Here is a 16634-nt window from a genome sequence, read left to right on the forward strand (position 1 = left end):
TGCCAAACCTCCCTGCCAGTTTAGTGACTGAGGAGGGAGACACCCCGCTGAGCCCATGTATGAGAAATGGTGCAGGAGGAAAAAGAACTTTGACGACCTACACTCTTCTGTACCTTTGAATTTGCACAAACATTACTGTTCATGAAAATATGTTTGTTTTTCTTTTTTTTTATTTAAAACATTTTTGACAAACATTACTTTTAGAACCATACATACATGTCTTCTCTTAAAGTTATGTAGTTGAAGCCGTCTTAAAAAGTAACATTTTGGTTGGATTCAGTGGCTCACGTGTGTAATCCCAGCACTTTGGGAAGCCAAGGTGGAGGATCACTTGAGCCTAGGAGTTTGAGACTAGCCTAGGCAACATAGAGAGACTCTGTCTCTACAAAACAGTTTAAAAACTAGCCAAGCATGGTGATGCACACCTGTAGTCCCAGCTACTCAAGAGGTTGAGGTGGGAGGATCGCTTAAACCCAGGAGGTCAAGGCTGTTCTGAGCCATGATTGCACCACTGCATTCCAGCCTGGGCAACAGAGCCAGACTCTGTCTCAAAAAAAAAAAAAAAAAAAAAAAAAAAGTAACAAACTTTGCTCATGTCAGTACATTTTGAAAAATCTTGTTAAACAGTTCTGGGTGTAGACCGGGCATGGTGGCTCACGCCTGTAATCCCAGCACTTTGAGAGGCTGAGGCAGGCAGATCACGAGGTCAGGAGTTTGAGACCAGCATGACCGACACAGTGAAACCCAGTCTGTACTAAAAATAAAAAAATTAGCCGGGCATAGTGGTGCATGCCTGTAATCCCAGCTACCCAGGAGGCTGAGGTAGAAGAATCCCTTGAACCTGGGAGGCGGAGGTAGCAGTGAGTCAAGATTGTGCCACTGCACTGTAGCCTGGGCAACAGATAAGACTCTGTCTCAAAAAACAAACAGTTCTCGGTGAAGTTTTCATGTGGAAGGAGGAAGAGAAACATGGTTGCCTCTCACAAGTGGGATCCAGTTTTCTAGGTGCTCTGCTGAGTGAGTCGAGGGGCTGGCAGGCTTCTCACTCTGAGCAGTGCAAGGTCAACGCCCTCATAAGCAGGAGAGGTCAGCTGAGCCAGGGTACAGCAGGCCTGGGCTGTGATAACGGCCCCTTAAGGAGGACCTCAGCGGTTCCTGGTGTTTCCCACACTGTGGGAAATTAGGATGTCTGTAGGGTTGCTGGAGGTGACCAGCCTGAGGCTCTGGTTGCCCTAGGCTCTGCCCTGCCAAGATCACGTCTTGGTGCCCTGGTGACCCATGCATGGGGGCACACGTGGGAAGTCCCAGGGCACCTGCTGTGTCCCAGGTGCTCTGCTGGTGTTTGGACTCCTTGACTTCTCTCACTGTCAGTGATGAACCTACAGAGTCTATGTTAGCACCCCCATTTTGCAGATGAAGAGTCCCCAGAGATTAAGAAATCTGCCCACGGTGTTTACATAGCTTAAAAGTAGCAGAGCCAAGATCTAGTGCCCTTGTCTGACTCCACACTCATGCTCTTTCCCTATCTGCTTCTACTGACGCCCTTCACCCCGGGTCCAGGGCTCCCAGACTTGAGTCAAGGGGAGCCATTCTCAGGACTCCCGGAATATGCCAGCACGTCCCCAGTTTGAGAAACAGATTTATGACCCTAAGGTTGCATGCCAGGAAGATGTCTTTTGATTTCAAGCCATCATCGCAAAAGAGGAGAGTTGTCTTTATTGCCACAGAAGATTTTTGTTTGGAAGAGATCATCATGAATGATGATGAAATGAAAATATGTCAAGGACAGATAGGACCCCTGAGGAGACAGCAGGACCTCCTGCACTGACGCCCTCCTCAAGATCCCCACTCAGCTCAGGCTCTGACCTTGGCAAGAGATCCCCCAGAGAAGGCACTCCTCTCATGGGCATTTAGAGTCTACCAGGGAACTCTTAAAGATTGGACTCAATGCCTAAAAGTATTCATCTGTAAGGGAGGAATTTTATGTACTGTGACAAGCAGTGAGACGTTGTTAAGAGAAAAGCTTCTCGGGAATCAGACCTTCCCTGCTTCTGAGATACCCTAGACTAGACCAGCAAAACCACGCTGGGCTCAGTTGCAGAACTGAAAGAATTGTGATCCTCCAGCCCTGCAGCTGGGAGGTGAATCCACTCAACACACCCCTCCTGCTGCTGCCATCCAGTCAGCCCTGCGAGCTCCCCTGAGGATGGGAGCTGCTGCTCAAAGCGTCCTGCTTTTTGGTGTTGAAAAGCTCCGTTCTTCAGAAAATGTATTCTTATCCCAAGGCCCTGTCGCTCTTCTTGAACATCAACCCACCTTTTCCAGTGCAGATCCAGGAGGTGCACAAACTAGTCTAGTTTCTCATCTTCTTTGTGGTCATTCATGTGCATGGTGACAGACGCCACGCCCTGCCCCTTCATCCCCAGCTCCCCCCAACCTGGGCAGTCATCCCCAGTCCTTCAGTCTCTCTCAGGGCCCTTGGTTGTTACTCTTCTCTTTAAATACATTTCTTTCAGAGACAGAGTCTTGCTCTGTCACTTAGGCTGGAGTGCAGTGGCCTGATCATAGCTCACTGCAGCCTTGAACACCTGGGCTCGACCAATCCTCCTGCCTCAATGTCCTGAGTAGCTGGGACTACAGGTGCATGCCACCACGCCTGGCTAAGTTTCTTATTTTTCATAGAGTTGAGAGTCTCCCTATGTTATCCAGGCTGGTCTCAAACTCCTGGGCTCAAGCAATCCTGCCACCTCAGCCTCCCAAAATGCTGGGATTACAGGCATGCACTGCTGGATACAGTGGCTCACGTGTGTAATCCCAGCACTTTGGGAGGCCAAGGTGGAGGATCACTTGAGCCTAGGAGTTTGAGACCAGCCTGGGCAACAAAGAGAGACTCCATCTCTACAAAACAGTTTAAAAACTAGCTTGCTGTTTTCAAGTGGGGTGACCCACACTTTCATAGTGAGCCCCCTCTTCAAGGCAGCCTCATATCCCATGTGTCTTTTTGTCATCCTCACTGTCTTTGTCTGTTCAGCTACTGTAACAAAATACCTTAGACTAGGTCATTTCTAAACAGCGGGAATATATTACTCACAACTCTGGAGGCTGAGAAGCGCCAAAATCAAGGTGCTACTGGATTCAGTGCGTGGTGAGAGCTTGCTCTCTGCTTCAAAGACGGTGCCTTCTTGCTGCGACTTCACCTGGTGGAAGGGAAGGGTAGCTCCCTTCAGCCTCTTTTATGAGAGTGCATTTTATAAGGGTCCTGCTTGTTAATATCATCACATTGAGGATTAAATTCCAGCATATAAATTTTGAGGAGACACCAACACTCAGGCAATAGCACTCACTGAGGGGCAGCTGAAATTCTAAGCCCTTCATACAGGCACAGCTGAGAAGCCATGTTTTTAGAGACAGGGTCTCACTCTGTCACCCTCTGTCACCCAGGCTGGAATCAGGATCATGGCTGATCCTTAGCAGGATCATGGCTCACTGCAATCTTGACCTCCCAGACTCAAGCAATCCTCCCACCTCAGCCTCCCATATAGCTGGGACTACAGATGCGTACCACCACACTTGGCTAATTTTTTCTATGTTTTATAGAGACAGGATCTCACTACATTGCCCACACTGGTCTCTAACTCCTGGGCTCAAGTGATCATCTCACCTCAGCTTCCCAAAGTGCTGGGATTACAGGCTTGAGCCACCACGACCAGCCCTTGTGATCTAATTCTTGCCATGACAGAGACTCACATGACCACCTAGCTCAAACTGAAGCCTGGAGGAATGAAACAGCTCACTAGGGAAAATGTGTGGTGCAGGGAAGAAAGTACAGCCAAGCCTACTGGACTCGTTCTCTGTTGTACACAACAGATCACTCCAACACGTAGCAGCTGCAAATAGGTATTGTCCTGCAGTTTCTCAGTTACTCATCCGGAGATGGGAATAGTGTTAAGAGGTGCCTCAAGATATGGTTGTATGAAATTAAATCCTACATATGTGATGTCCCTGATCTATTGGGGTGGCCCAGTAAAAGTCATGCCCTTCGTCCCCTTTCCCTTATGTAGCATTAGTTCATGGCAAAGCTCGGGCCAGGGCCCCTGATCTTTTCACTCCACTCCCCAGGGTGCCTCCAAGTCTTGTCATGGAGATCAGGAGATCCCCAAACTCTGGATGGAAATTAGAATGAATTCCATGTCAGGTAAACCACAAGCAGCAAGGGCACACAGGAAGGTGGCACCTGTGAGGTTTTCTGGCTTGAATGCAAGTTGTTTGTTTTTGAGATAGAGTCTTGCCTTGTCCCCAGGCTGGAGTGCAGTGATGCAGTCATGGCTCACTGCAGCCTCTACTTCCTGGACTCAAGTGATCCTTCCACTTCGGCCTCCCAAGTAACAGGGACTATAGGCATGCACCACCCTGCATGGTTTTTTTTTTTTAATTTTTGGTGGAAACAGGGTCTCACTATGCTACCTTGGCTGATCTCAAATTCCTGGGCTCAAGCCATGCTCGCACCCCAGCCTCTCAAAGAGCTGAGATTATAGGCATGAGCCACCGTGCCTGGCCTTGAATGCAAATTTTAAAGTATATTTTCTCACTAACTTTAATTTTTGATTCAGCTCACCTCAGGTTTGTCCAGATCATCTTGTAACTTGATTTGATAATCAGAATTGTTGGTCACCAGCTCTGTGCCATCTGCAGATCAAATAAATTTCTCTCTGTGTCCTTCTCCAAGCCTTTGCTAAAGCAGCTGAGCCGGGCAGAGGCCTGCACACGCCCCCTTTCCCGTCATCCTAGGTGGGGCAATATGCTATCTTCAAACGCTGGCCTGGCAGTGCCCTATGGGTGTGAAGAGAGGGGCAGGGACACGACCCAATCCCTGGTTCGCTGGCACGTGCCCTGTCCTTCAGGGCACTCTCTGTGGCTCTGCACTCCCCTCACCAAATAACGATTTGCTGATTTTGCTTCTTTGATTCTTTTGATATTTACAACAATTCCACTCTGATAAAAAGGGGTGAGGGGTTGTGGGCATGAGGGCGTCCCTCCACCCTCAGTTTCCCTCCTCCGTGCCTCTCGTTTTCCCGTGCTGTGCTGCTTGCTGTCTGTCTCTCTGCCCTTGGAGGGTCCCCTCTCTGCCTCGCATCTCGCTAGCTGCAGCAGCAAGGAGTTGCAGCAGAAACAAACCAAAGGGTCGTTAAGATGATGCTAGGAAAATAAAACTGGTCCCCTAAAACTTCCCCAAAAGCTGTGAAAATCTTGCCATCCATGAAGAATTGCTGTAAATGTCCAAAGAGTTAGAAGACACAAATTTGCTCAGCAAGACCTTGACTCGTCCTGCTTCTACCCTCTGAGACCAGAGCACCTGACTTCTGGCATTGGGGGTGCTGGCCCACCGAAGTGTCCTGGTCCGCAGCTGCCAGGTGCTGGGGGCTCAGCGGCCTTTTGCCTAAGGCTGGAATTCAGGAGCCACTGGAAGAGTAGGAGGTGGAAGGCGGGAGGGGGAATGCAGGGCTCCCCACCAGGAAGCTGCTCTTGGCCCACTCCCAGGCCCCAGCTTCAGGGAGCTCTCCCTCCAGAACTGTTCTCCACATTAAATCCTCACAGGGTCCCCTGAGGCATCACCTGCAGCAAGGCACTGTGGACAGCTGTGGGTGGCTACTGGCAGGCTGTAGAGCAGCTTAGCCATGCAAGGCTGTTAGGAAAGGCTGGGGACCTGCAACACCCACTCCATACCCACACCCCTTCTCAGTGATGTCTTAACCCACATTAACCCTACAGAGGCCTTGGGTCGTGGAGATAAAATGTAATAGAAGAGCAAGAAAAAGCAGTTTTAAAATGTCTTTGAAAATCTTACCTACGTTTCTGAGTTTCAAATATAAGATGCACTTAAGGCCAGCCTGGTGCAGTCGTGGCCCGGCCCGGCGTGCCCTGCCCTGCAGACTGTCACCTTGCTCTGTATCATATTTTCTTCCCTTCCAGGAAGCCACATTCTCAGAACGCTGGTGCTGTTCGGGCCCTTCTTCTCAGGGAGCAAATAGATGAACCAGTTCATTCATACTTACAGTCTTAGTGAGCCAATGTTTTACCCCCTGAGGGATGTTTGCATTTTGAAAGAGAACCTAGGCTATGGTCAATGCTTAACCCGAAGAAGCCAATTCTTCACCTAATGGCAGGATTTCAGGCATGGGGAGCTCTTGATTGTTTAGGGGAGAGAGAACGTCTATGCCCTTGAAGGAAGGTATGCGGACTTGCTAAGCCTTTCTGTAATAAGAATGTTCCTGAAAAAGCAATCTATAGGTACTGTTTTTATAAACTCAATCCTGCTTTAAAGACACTAAGTTTGCCTGAGGATATCTATTCTTCTAGGGAAGTAAACACTGATGATAATTAATATTACACTTTCTGATGACTTACAACATACCAGGTTCTCTTCTGACCATTGACCGCCACTTTACTCCTCACACTGACTCCATGAGGGAGGAATTATTAGTGTCCTCAGTTTTACAGATGAGGAAACTGAGGCACAAGGAGGTCAAGTAACTCTTGGGCCACACAACTAGTTAGTGGCAGGTTTAGGATTTAATCCCATTTCACTTTACATTCCCAATAGTGCTAGACTGAAGCCTTGGGAACCCCAGGCTCCCCTAAAACCCTGACACAGGGCAACCTCCTTCTTCTCTTCATAGGGGCCTTGAAGTTTTCTACCCAGAGTTGGGGAACATTGGCTGCAAGGTTGTTCCTGATTGTAACAACTACAGACAGAAGATCACCTCCTGGAGGGAGCCGATAGTCAAGTTCCCGGGGGCCGTGGAAGTGAGTGAGCAGGGCTATGTTAAAGCAGGGCAGGGGAGAGTTGGGGGTCTTAATGTTCCTCCAGGCTTGCTCATCTGGGTGACTTGAAGCTGCGTGCAGAGCCATCTGGGCTGGGTCTGGTGGCAGCAGGTGGCTGTTGACATAAAGTTGTGCCTTCCTTAGAGTGGACTTGAGGAGAAGGCTGGGGGCCGGTGGGAGGGCTGCAGATTGGAAACTTGTGATGATTGAGGCCACTTGCCCAGGCCTCCTCCTGCTCCCCTGCTCTGGGAGCTCCTTGGCTGCCCCTGAGATCTGGGCCCCCAAGCCTGGTGGAGACCAGCTGGTGTGTGCTTTGGAGTTGGCGGATAAGTGGAAGAAGGGGTGGTATGGGATGGGAGGAGTCCTCGCCCAAGATGCGGGGTGTCTGGGTCTTCAGATGACTTCTGGGCTGGAGAGAAGCTGGTATTTACCAGGACAGGCAGAGGTCAGTGCATCCTGACACTTTGTTGTTGCAACATGAGACATGCTCTTCTTTTGCCTAAAGTTGTGTAAAAGAAGAACAAAGCATTTTAGGAATTGGAAATAACTATTTTAGTGGGCAGTGATTAGTACTATTCTGGAAGCTTTCCTTGTGGGGTCTGGGAAGCCTGGGGAAGAGTCACAGAAGAGTCACAGAAATGGGTCTGTGGAGTGTGTTTTGGGGAGCTGATCTGGCCTTCTGGTCTCCGCTTCTTTATTTCTTGACTCCTGGGCCAGACTGAGCCCCCAGAGTGTCAATGGTGGAGACTGGCCTCTTTTCTGCTGTGTTTTAGGAGGAGGTGCTGGTGCCAATCTAGGCAGGACTCGGGTCACAAATGTGTGGAGATGGAAGGGTCATGGCTGGGATGTGACCAAGTACACACATCAAGGCTGACCTTCTGGTCCCTTCTGAGCAGGGTGGCAGAGAGGGGCCATAAGGGGTTTTACCTTCCCCTCAGTGCTGCCTTGGTTAGGCCTCACACAGTCAGCTAAGCCCAGTAGAACAATACGCTCCGGAGGGCGGCAGCACACAGGTTACTCCAATGCAGGGGATAGACTCTTCTCTTCCTTGAAGCATTTTTCACTATCAGAGAGCAAATAGATTGTGATATAGCTCACAAGTTAAGAGGCTGCTAGCATGAAGCTTTGATAGGTTGTCTTGTTTGCCAACATGACAAACACCCTTTCCTTTGGGAAGACGAGCAATAAAGCACACACGTGTACATGTGTACACATGTACACACACATTTGCATGCACACACATGTGCACACAACATCAGCCCTCCTCCCTGGAAACCCCTGGACTGGGCATACCTGTGGACAGCCAAGAGGAGCAGAGAAAGGAAGGCTGCTGATTCTAACTCCTGGGATGGGAGGTACAGGGCCACAGAGGCTGGGCAGTAACCCAGTCTCTTAGAGGAGTATATGCCACTCCGCAGGACAGGACTCCCGGCTTCACCATCCATTCACTTCTCTTGGGGTTTGTCCCTTATATAGTGAGGGTCAGTCAGCTGCTTTCACAGGCCAGAGACAACCCCAAGGGGATTCTCCCAAAGGGCTCCCTTCTGTGTGCTGATGATGCTGCAGACATCCACTAGATGGCAGTGTAGACTTTTCTGAGCACCTGGTGTCCTTCAGAGCAGGGATTTGAAGCCTGTTGGGAAAGTCTTTGGTTTGATTTGGTTTTGTCGCCCTGGGTTATCAGCACATAACACAAAGACGACATCACCCCTGCCACATCCTGAAGTCTTGCACTGTTAAACCTATCCTGTCTCAGCCCAGGGGTGGGGTGGGGGGAAAACGGATGTGAAACATAGAGATTTATGAGGGACACAGAGCTGTGGTCAAGAAAGTCAGGGAGGGCAAAGATTTTACAAAGGAAGATTTGATCGAAGCCGTGGGAAGAAGAAAAACATAGTATTCTACTACTATGGAACGATAGTTTATGGAAATGTAACAGACCTATGAGAAGACAGATTCAGAGAGTTGCCAAAAGTGGTCATTGAGTGCCACCTTATTCCTGGGCACTACTCTGGCCTTTCATTTAATTCTGTTATTAAGTCTCCAAGTTAAGTATTTCTTTCGTCAAGACTGTTAGTGGCATGTGACAAAAAGTCATCTCAAATCGGTGTGAGCCAAAAGAGCGGGGGAAACTTATTGGCTCACAAAACTGAAAACTCCAGGGATAACTTCAGGCAAGGCTGGATCCAGGTGCTTGTGTCACCAGGAATCTGTCTCTTGACTGTTTTTTTCTGTGCTATTTTTATTTGTAAATAGACTCTTTCCTTGTGGTGACAAAGATGGCCCGAACAGCCTTAGGTTTGTGTTTGACCAGTTTGTCAATCCCAGTGAAAATAGGAATTTCCATCCACCAAAAGTCACAGGATTGGTCTCGCTTTGGTCTCGTGCCTATCCCTGAACCTAGCAGTGACCCTCTACAGCTCCCCTTAATCTACGAGGACTGAGAGCAGAGGAGGATGGTTGCCCTGAATGCGAGTCAAAGTGTGATTGATCAGATAAGGGTGAAAGGATGTTAGGTAGGAAATGCCAGGGCAGGTCCTATGGAAGTGAGTCATCTGGCCAAGTACAGAGCTGAAAGGTTCCAGAGCCAGGGTCAAAGCCAGGTCTGCCCAACTCCACAGTGGCCAGTGGACCACTGGCAGGGGTTCTAGGGGAGACACCAGGGGGTGCTGGCACAGGCAGGGGTGGGCTGGCTAAAGGGAAGCTTCCCCGGGTTAGAATGGAAGGGGGTGGGCAGGAAGGATAGTCCTTGTTAGGGAAGGTGGTAGTTGGAGCTTCGCTTAAGGGATAGGGCATGACTGGTGAGGCTGGAGGAGCAAGTGCTATCTGGATCCCTCAAGAAAAGGGTGCAGGGAGCCTGAGTGTTTAGGACAGAGAAGAGCATGGAGGTATTTCCTCTGGGCCCGATGGAGAAGGGCACGAGTTGGTGACTGCTATGTGGGGATGGTGCGCTGCTTCCAAGGTGACTGAAGCAATGCCACCAAAGTGGTGACTGCCAGTGGACATGCCCAGGAACCCCCCCCCCACCTCCCAGCAAACTCCAAAGCCCTGGAAAGAGGGGTGTAGCTGTGCCTCTGTGCCCACCAGAGAGCTTCCCACCTCCATATTCTAGCACTGGCCACTTCCCCATCCTTGGCATCTTTAGACCCTGCTCCCGTCACAGGGCTTCCTCCTCTAGGAAGCCTTCCCTGACTGCCTCCGTCTGGGTTCCACCTGCATCCCTGGCTGATCTCTTCTTTCTCTGTGCTTTTAAAATGTCCCTACCCTCTAAACTGGGTTTTGACTTTCCTCTGTCTTGTGCTGTAGTTGCTCATTCCTATCTCTCAAAGCTTCAAGCACTTTGTAAGCTAGGAGAGAAAGACTGTGTGTTGATTTTGAGTCACCCGCGGGCCCCCCAGCACTTCAGATCCTATGCTGGCTGACTGGATGACTAGGTGAGAGAGTGAACAGGTGAATGCATGCATGCATGCATGAATGAATGAATGAATGAATGAATGGCAGCTTGGGAGAGCATGTCCTGGAGTGTCAGCTATGAGGTGTGTCAGCCTAACTGTTGGCCCTTTCAGCATCTGTTGGAGGAAAGCTGCTAAGCCTAGTGGACCCGGGGTGGCAGGACTCTCTCCTCCCCCAAGGGGTGAGGTGTGAGCTGGGGGGTGGGTGAGGAAGCAGGCAGAGAAAGAGAGGAAGTCAGGCAGGTTCATGAGAAGGCAAAGTAGCACAGGAAAACGTGGCTGGCTCCCGTGCCAGCTATGACTGAGCGAGAGAGGTGTGGAAGTAAGAGGAAGCATTTCTCCCCTGGCGCTCTGACAAACATGAAGAGGCAAACATTTAAAAATGCATCCCGTTCTCAAGCCAAGGAAAACTGAAAGGCCCCTGAGAAGCTTCTTGACTGGGGGCTTATTCTCCACCTTAAATTTCGCCAGCTGGAATCCTTTTGAAGTGCAGAAATTGCCTTTAAGTGGGGAATGTGCATTGCATTACAGGGAGGGAACAAAAGGCTGCCTCGTTCTGTCCCGCTGTCCCTCGAGTTTCCAATCAGGCTTGGCGCAGGCCCTATTTCTTCTCCTCACAAAGCAGGTGGCCCTGAGTGCCCTACCCACCTGGGCCAGCACATTTCGTGCCAGCCCGGGCCTCTAGTCGCAGTCTCCCAGGGAGCACCTTCTCGCCTTCATTGGCCCATAGTGGAGACACAAGTTTCAACACAAATTTTCTAGAGGCCTGGAACTCTCCTCTCTGCAACAGACCTCGGAACTCACAGGTCCACTGCCCCCACCAACCCTTCTCTGTATACACAGAGCAGAAAAATGCAGGCTGCTGCAGTCACAAAATGATTAGCCGAGAAAGGACACAGGACTCCCAACACCCACAGCAATTCTAGAAGAACAGACCCTAATGGATGGAGCAGAGACGTTTGTCTGAGTAAAGAGAGGCCAACAGGCAGGCATTTCCAGTAGACACACGTGTGCCTACACGTGGAGACGGTCAAGTGCAGGCCCACTGGCTCAGGGGACTGCAGCCACCGTGGACTATTTGGTGTTAAGGATGTGAACTGATTCACTTCGTAAATATTGAACACACACTGTGCATCAGGCACCATGTTAGTGCTATTGATTCAGAGACGACAGACACTATCACGGAGCTTGCAGTATAGATGGGGAGACAGAAAGGTAGCAGCAGGCAAGCATGGGGACACAGGGTGTCAGTGAGCCAGGACCCAGCAAGGGACAGATGGGAGCCAGGATGGTGGAGTGAGGGATGAGGCTTGTGGTGGGGTTGGGGGTCGGGGCGGGCAGGGCAGGGGCACATCCGTAGTGAGGTGCCAAGAACTTCCTGGCCTTGGTGTGGACTTTATTGTTTATCTTGAAGCTTGGCTGGTGGCTCAGGGAGGTGGGTTGCCATTTGATTTTTAGGCTGGTAAATGTGATCAGATTTGCAATTTGGGAAGGTCACTCCGGCAGCAGGTGGGTGGAAGAAAGGTAAGATTGAAGGCAAGATGCCCACCCTGCAACCTAGGTGATGGCATGGACCATGGGGTGGGTTTAAAAGATATTAAGGACGTGGAACCCATAGAGCTTGGGGACTGTGGGGATATTGGGGAGGGGGAGAGTCCAGATGACCCTCAGTTTTCTGTGATGGGCAGGCAAGTGGGTAACAGTGAGATTGAGTATATAATTTCTCATCTAAGACAGGACCCTTTTGAGAGTGAAGGGGGGTGCTGTTAATAGTTATGCCAGGACAATGGGTGTCATTGGGCACGGCACTGGCAAGCTGGGGTATATGTTAACTCTAATAATGGTGCCTTCACCAAGAAGGGGACGCAGAGAAACACTGGGTTTACAGGGATGGCCGCCATTGGCACGACTTCTGCACAGAGACCCATGGAGTCTGAGGAGGCTGTAGCATCCAGAGGTAGCCGCCTGATAGGCGGGTCTACAATCTGACTCGAGAAGAGAAGGCAGGGCTGGGCGCCTGGGTCTGCATCCTCAGCATTCCAGCAGGGGTGGACTCTGAGAGGAGGACAGGCTTACCTGAGGGGAGGCTCTGCCATGCTCAACAGCAGCTAGCTAGAGAGGTCGGGTTAACCCACAGGAAACGCACACACTGCCTTACCCCCGCAAGCCACTGGTTACCCGCGTGAGGGGACCGAGGAGTGAATGAGGAGTGGATCCCGTGGAATGGGCTACTCACCCCACCGCTTTGCCAGGGGAGAAGAGATGCCTGGGAATATTTAAATGCTGGTAGGGGCTGGGTACAGTGACTCACGTCTCTAATCTCAGCACTTTGGGAGCCCAAGGCAGGAGGATTGCTTGAGGTCAGGAGTTAGAGAACCCATCTCTACAAAAAATGAAAAAGTTAGCCAGGCCTCGTGGTGGCTGATGCCTGTGATCCCAGCACTTTAGGAGGCTGAGGTGGGCAGATCACTTGAAGTCAGGGGTTTAAGACCAGCCTGGCCAACATGGTGAAACCCCATTTCTGCTAAAAATACAAAACTTAGCTGGGTGTGGTGGCGCATGCCTGTAATCCCAGGTACTCGGGAGGCTGAGACAGGAGAATCACTTGAACCCAGGAGGCACAGGTTGCAGTGAGCCTAGATTGCGCCACTGTAGTAAGCTAAGGAGTTATGATTGTGCCACTGCACTCCAGCCTGGGCAACAGAGCAAGACCCCAACTCTAAATAAATAAGTAAACTCTGGCAGGAAGGAGCCAATAAAAGGGCAATGTTAAAATGTAGCAGAAGGAGGGGTTGAGGTGTCGACTGGCCATGCTCATTCCTAGGTGAAAAACAGCATGGATGGTGGGGGTTAGAGAGGAGGAGATTTCAAAGGTTGTCCACCTCCTTTGGAACCGATGGGACCTGGCCACTGACTGGAAGTCAGGGGTGGGAGGTGCAGGAGATGCTTCTGAGGGAAGAGGAGGAGGAAGGGGATAGTGGGCAGGAGGGGTGCAGGCATGGCCGCAGGGGCTGGAGGGGGCTGCCCTATGCTTGCCCTGGGAGCTGGAGCTCAGCCAGCCGAGCCCCTACTGCAGGGGGAAGAGGCAATGTCATGAAATTGCAGCATGAAAGGACTTTGGGGCAGAGCGTGGGGAACGCTGATGTCATGGGCGTTGTAGAAGAGGTGAAGGGAAGAGGCAGGAATGGGGAGCGGGAGTCACCAGGCTCTACTGCTGGAAGAGGCTGCCATGGGGCCAGGCTGGGGAAGAGCCACTGGATCTGGATTGTTCCAGGACTGTGGGCTGGGAGCAGAAGGTAAAGTCAGGACAGGGTAAGGGGCCACCCTGGGGAGATCACCAGTACATCAAGTGAGGGTTTAGGGAAGAATTCATGAGATTCCACCGTATCTGGTGCCGAGCACCTAACTGGAGTTTCACGGATGGGATCGGTTGTCACTACCATAAAAAGAGATGGGTTTGTAGTCTGAAGGGCAGAAGACACAGAAGAAGAGTTGGACTTCCCGAGGTTCTAGGAGACCTGTGTGTTTGAGACCCAGAGGCACAGGGGACAGGAGGCCGCTGAGGTTGTAAATGAAGGTCTCAGGTGGTAACAGGTGGAGCCAGGTCTGGGAAGGCAGGTGAGGAGGGCGCCCAGCACCCAGTCGAGGACGCATCAGGTCATTTTTTCCTTTGTCCCTGGCTCCTTCAGTGCAAGTAGTCAAAGTGCTAAAATCACTCAGCTCTGTCCCACTCTAGCCCAGGTCCCCAGCCAGGTCATCCGGGGCTCCTCTGGGTACAACTGGACTGGGTGAAAGGGGAGTGAGGATTGTCAGCATTTCTAACCTTTGCAGTTAGATGTTCAGGTCGTAAAGACACTTGCTCTGCAGGACTTCACAGGACCGATCCTCCTAGCAACATGGGGAGATGGACAGAGGGGGGATTATCCCCTTGATGACAGACGGGGGTGCTGCCCAAGGTCACGCTTGACGAAACTGGGAAGTGGGAGAACCAGCCCTGGATGGCAGATTCCCTGGTCTGCAGTCAGCTACCCTTTCACCTATGTAATTTTGCCTCCGGAATCCCCTGATTCCTGAAAACAGGCCTGTAATGTTTACAGTGGACAGGGGATGTCATTCATTCATTCATGTATTCGCTGGAGGAGATCCGGATGGAGCTCCACTCTCTGCCCCTCTGCTAGATACTGTTCCGGGAGTGAGAGATACACACAGAACGCATCCCTGCCCTGCCTGTGATGGGCATCTTGCAATAGTGAGAATGTTCATTGTTGTTGTTATTACTTGTCTGTTACACACTTAATGGTTGAGGGAAACTGTAACAGAATGGCCACGTGCTCCGGCGACCGTCTTACTCAGGGCAGCTCCATTAGCAGGATTCCCAGTCTTGATCTTCACTCCCAGGGCTTGTTATCCTCGTGGCCTTCTCTGTCATTCTAGAACTTCCTGTCAGACCTGAGCCTGCCCCCAGCAGCTTTTAATCAAACAGCACCCTCCCTCACCCAACCCGCCGCCCCCAGTCTGAAGGATCCTGCCGGCAGCTCAGGCGGGCAGGGTGCACGCTCAGCGACTGGGCAGCTGACGTCCACTGAAAGCTCCCAGTCAAGTGCTGGGGAAACAGGTTCCAGATGTTTCTCAGATCAAATACTGTTTCTTTGAAAAAACTGTGTGGGCTGATCTACCAAGGGGGCGCATGGGACCTGAAAAGAGCACTCAATGGATTTGCATCCTGAGTTTTTTGGGTTTTTTTTTTGTTTGTTTTGTTTTAAAGGCATTGAACAAGCGTCTGTGTAGGGCTCTTCACATGTTTGGGATCTGTTCACAGCGGTATGTTGGGAGTGTCAGCAAAGGCTTCTTGGATTTTAAAATAGCTGCCGGCCTTTGTCGGAGCCATTTACAAGGAAGAGGATTTTGAATGCTACAGGGACTTGTTGCCTGCTCTCACCGGGGAAAGAAGGTGGTGGCCTAAAAGGGAGTTTTTAGAAAGGTTTTGCAGATTTTTAGAAGAGCAACATCCTGTGTTATCTGTTAAAACTTGCAGGCTTGTGGGTGAGGGGTGGAGAGAAGGAGGTGGGTGGAGCTCCCAGCACTGCAGTGGGGAGCTGCTGCTGGGAGGAGGTGCCCACTGCAGTCCAAAACCCTCACTGCCTGGCGGGGAGGTGACAACTGCCCGAGGAGGGGGCTGCAGCAGCCACTGGGAGTTGCGCTGGCAGGGGCAGTTGTCATAGGATCCCGATTTTAAGGGCACCTCTCATTCTTCCAGGGACCAGCACACCCGTGACATGTTGGTCTCATGCTCACAGAGTCCACTAGACCCCAATCGTGGCCATGTGGGTGTCATGGCAGGCAGAGCAAGTATTAGTGTCTCTGTTTTACAGGTGAGGAAACAACAGATCAGGGAAAATTATTTATTTATTTTTAATAGACTTTATGTTTTAGAGCAGTGTTAGGTTCACAGCAAAATTGAACAGATGGTACCGAGAGTTCCCATGTACCCCTGCCCCCACACAGGCACAGCCTCCCCCACCCTCAGCACCCTCCACCAGAGCGGTGCATTTGTTCTACTCCACGAACCTACGCTGACACATCACTATCACCCAAATCCATAGCTCACATTAGGGCTTACCCTTGGTGCTGCACATCCTGTGGGCTTCTACAAATGCGTGATGGCATTGTAGTATCATACAGAGTAGTTTCATTGCCTTGAAAATCCTCCGTGCTCTGCCTGTTCATGCCTCCCTCCGATCTCTGGCAACCACTGGTCTTTTCACTGTCTCTGTAGTTTTGCCTTCTCCAGAATGTCATAAAGTTGGAATCATACAATATGGAGTCTTTTCAAATTAATAGAGAGCCAAGACTACCACCCAGGCCTCCTGACTTCCATTCCAGCACCTTCTTCGCTATACAAGGGTTCTGTAACCCTGTCCATTTTTGCCAAGCCATTGGGCAGTTGCCCTGGGGCTAAGCTTTCCTTCTGAGAATTGTTCTTCCTTCACTGGGTGTTTCTAGCAAGGCTTCCAGGTGGATGGAGAACTGCCTACCTCTGCCCCTGGTTCTGGGTTCTCACCATTCATTTTCTTGTTTGTCTCTCCAATGAGAACACAAACTCCTTGAGGGTAGAGACCTCTGTATGCTTGGGAGACCAGCAAGAAAATAGGCAGATCCCATGCAGGGAGATGCGTGCCGTGATATGGAGCGAGTGCAGGAGGCTGGGGGCTTGGTCTCTTGCTAACAATGTAAGCTGTACAATTTTCAAAACACTTTCCCTATCATGACAGTCTGTTTTATTTGTAGCATGTCCGTGCTGTCATTTCACACTCCTTATCTCCAATCAGTCCTGAGAGGTGGGTCAGGCGGGTGTTAATC

General features: G+C 50.8%; 1 protein-coding gene across 2 annotated transcripts in view; it reads left to right on the forward strand.

Annotated features, from left to right (window-relative positions):
- The window catches only part of PEBP4 (phosphatidylethanolamine binding protein 4), a 228290-nt gene that overhangs the window by 14550 nt on the left and 197106 nt on the right, over positions 1-16634 (forward strand). For both annotated transcript variants that reach the window (XM_017890013.1, XM_017890012.1), the window contains exon 3: positions 6678-6804. In XM_017890013.1, the coding sequence (XP_017745502.1) occupies positions 6678-6804 (127 nt within the window). The remainder of the gene's footprint in view (positions 1-6677; positions 6805-16634) is intronic.

Source organism: Rhinopithecus bieti, unplaced genomic scaffold (genome assembly GCF_001698545.2).
Source record: "Rhinopithecus bieti isolate Rb0 unplaced genomic scaffold, ASM169854v2 scaffold_20129, whole genome shotgun sequence".
Lineage (NCBI taxonomy): Eukaryota > Metazoa > Chordata > Mammalia > Primates > Cercopithecidae > Rhinopithecus > Rhinopithecus bieti.